A 2,934-nucleotide genomic window follows, 5' to 3' on the forward strand; every position below is an offset into this window, starting at 1 on the left:
TTTTATACAAATTATTTTATTCTCAAAATAAAGATCTTCTATCAAAGTTAATTATACACATTTACAATCTCGTATAGGCCTACATTTTATATACAAATGTACAATGTTTTAACATGAATAATTATATAAATACATTAAGCACCAACAAAACCCGTATGAGACAGCATACTTCAAACCATCTTTGCTAAGCTAATTTTATAGGTTAAAATGAGACAAAGCCAAGTCATTCTTTCGAATTAATAAATGGTGTGTTTAAGACAATATGGTTATTTGTAATAAGGAATAGAACAGTAGATATAACCTTGAATTTCCGCCTATCGAAAAAATCTCACTGTATTGTGTATGTCATTGAACTGGTCCTCAACAGTAAGCATAGAATCACATCTCATTATATGGTTCTAAACTGGCTGCGGGTCTCATTGAGTAAGAAGAGAAATCATTAGGTGCTCGTTAATGTGTTCATTTGAACACGCTGATGGACAATCCCAACATAATTAGATGTCCATTCTTCCTTTTCAAACCCGAGACAATGGCATCTGTTTGGGACAAGAGGCAGAGCTCGCAGTGCCAGACCTCCACGTCAGTCCCGTGCTAACGTCACTGTACATTGACCCGCTCGTGGTCTTGCTGGCCCAACAGCAGCGGGTGCAAAATTTCCTCCAGGATTCTAGAGTTTTCCCCGACCAGACCCACGCGCCGGACGTGATGCCAACCAAAAGGCACATGAAATATTTGAGCATGAACACAGCGTAGTCTGGCTTTTGCATTTCATGCTCCGACAAGCAGGAACAGTTATTGGTTATTTCCCAAGTCTGTCTGTTGTGCTGCTCATAGAAGTAACAGGCTACTATAATCGTGGCTGGGACAGTGTAAAGCACTGTAAAAATACCTATCCTGATCATCAGTCTCTCCAACTTGTCTGTTTTCGTCCCTCCTTGCTTTATAACACTCCGGATCCGGAACAGTGACACAAACCCAGCCAGGAGAAACATAGTCCCAATGAACAGATAGATAACCAACGGCGCCAAAACAAAGCCCCGGAGGTTATCCAAGTTCTGATTACCAACGTAGCATATTCCAGCCACAGGGTCCCCGTCCACTGAACTCAACGCTAACACAGCTATTGATTTCATGCTGGGTATCAGCCAGGCAGCTAAATGAAAATACTGTGAGTAACTGGCTATGGCCTCATTCCCCCACTTCATCCCCGCAGCCAGAAACCAAGTAAGGGACAGAATAACCCACCAAATAGAACTTGCCATGCCGAAGAAGTAGATGAGTAGAAATACAATGGTACAAAGCGCAGGGCCGGTGGTCTCGTAGTGGATGTGTTCGGTATCATGCTCCATGTTACAAGCCACTTGTTCATGTCCAGCAATTAGTCTGACAATGTAGCCGACGGAGACAAACATGTAACAAGCAGAGAGGAAAATAATGGGTCGCTCCGGATATTTGAACCGCTCCATGTCGATTAAAAAAGTTGCCACTGTTGCAAAAGTGGAGATAAAACATAACACGGACCATAGTCCTATCCAGAATGCAGTAAATGTCCTTTCGTCTTGGGAGAAGTAAGGATTGTGGCAGGGCATGGCACAGTTCAGAGTCTGTCCCGTTTTAACTCTGTTATATAGAGGATGACTGTCACTGTTGACTTGAACCATGGGCGCGCGGCAGTGACACCGGGGTTCGCAGGGAGAACTCGGAGGTTTGTGTTTACTAGGAACATTCGAACGCCCGTGTCCATTCTTCTTTCGTGGGTTTATTGGTTTAACGGGGCGGTTTGTGGGCTTTGCAACAACTGGAGAAACAGTCGTTGTCTCGCTTCTGTTATAGTCCATACACAATGTATCTTGGTTACCCTGCACTGGTAAAACATCGCATCTCATTCTGTCTGGCCACGGGAACCCGTACTGCCTCATCAAAGGCGCGCAGCCTGCCTTGGCTCTCTCGCAGACACTCCGACACGGCGGCAGGGGCTTCTTGTAGTCCTCCAGGCAAATAGGAGTGTACATGCTACAGAGAAAGAACTTCAGGTCCGGAGAACACTTGATTTCCACCAGGGGCCAAAACTGGTGCACCTCCAGCCCTGCCTCGTCCTGTGTGTCGTGATTGAACTGGTTGGGCATGTAGGTGTAGTTGTAGCCAATTCCTTTGCATAGAGGCACGGATATCTCCTGGCATTGTAGCTCCTTCGCCGCGGCGCAGCTCGACCTGTGTAGAACGAGTGCAAAAAGCATGCACCACCCCAGCAACTGGCACTCCATCCTCATTCACTGTTGAATTCGTCTGCTTCAAAGTGCCAGCGAACTTGCGCTTGCAAGTAGGCTGTAGAGTCCGATTATTCCAGAGATGCGGGTAAACTCATCCTTGGCGCTGACGGTGTTTTGGGGGATAAGCAAGCCGTCGGGTGTCTTCTGGCTGGTAAAAATGTTAGGGAATCCACACATCACACCGCTTATTCTATGTTTACGTTATTTTGTAAAAAACTACCACTCTTCTCCGTCTGCTGTGGACTGTTGACTGACAGAATATAATTTACGCACCGATATCTCCATTTGGCACCACCGTTATTTCGCTCGCTCTGCATGTTAACAGTTGTTGGCGAATGCATTTAATGGAATATATCTGGAGGGAGGCGCAGCGAAGTCACTCCCCCTATCGGAGCGTCTAATCACAGAGCGACAGGGGCGGGGAACTAGGAAAGTCAATCAAGTGTTTTTCAAAAGTGTTTGTTTACATTTTCCCCTCTATAGAATATTTTTAATTGCTTGGTCTTTGTTTATTCTTCCTACCCCGTACAAAGCGATGCATAACGAGTTATTAAATGAGGGGGAGGAGTTTATTGAGTAAATTAACTAGCATACGCTTCCGAGAACATTGTTGCCATTTGATTCGTTGCATTGCACTCCTTGGGTAACGACAGGCCTTATTAGA

At 45.3% G+C, this 2,934-nt stretch overlaps 1 protein-coding gene across 1 annotated transcript; it reads right to left on the bottom strand.

Moving 5' to 3' along the window:
• On the bottom strand, window positions 1-2,568 carry LOC120055563 (frizzled-8-like). The gene has a single exon (XM_039003437.1). It carries the CDS (start codon window positions 2,268-2,270, stop codon window positions 516-518), a length of 1,755 nt encoding a protein of 584 aa, XP_038859365.1. The 5' UTR covers window positions 2,271-2,568; the 3' UTR covers window positions 1-515.
• Between the last annotated feature and the right edge of the window lie 366 nt (window positions 2,569-2,934).

Source organism: Salvelinus namaycush, chromosome 11, assembly GCF_016432855.1.
Source record: "Salvelinus namaycush isolate Seneca chromosome 11, SaNama_1.0, whole genome shotgun sequence".
In the NCBI taxonomy this organism is placed as follows: domain Eukaryota; kingdom Metazoa; phylum Chordata; class Actinopteri; order Salmoniformes; family Salmonidae; genus Salvelinus; species Salvelinus namaycush.

What these genes read in the sequence shown, in the direction of transcription:
- LOC120055563 (XM_039003437.1), bottom strand. Translation starts at nt 2,270, where the DNA reads ATGAGGATGGAGTGCCAGTTGCTGGGGTGGTGCATGCTTTTTGCACTC.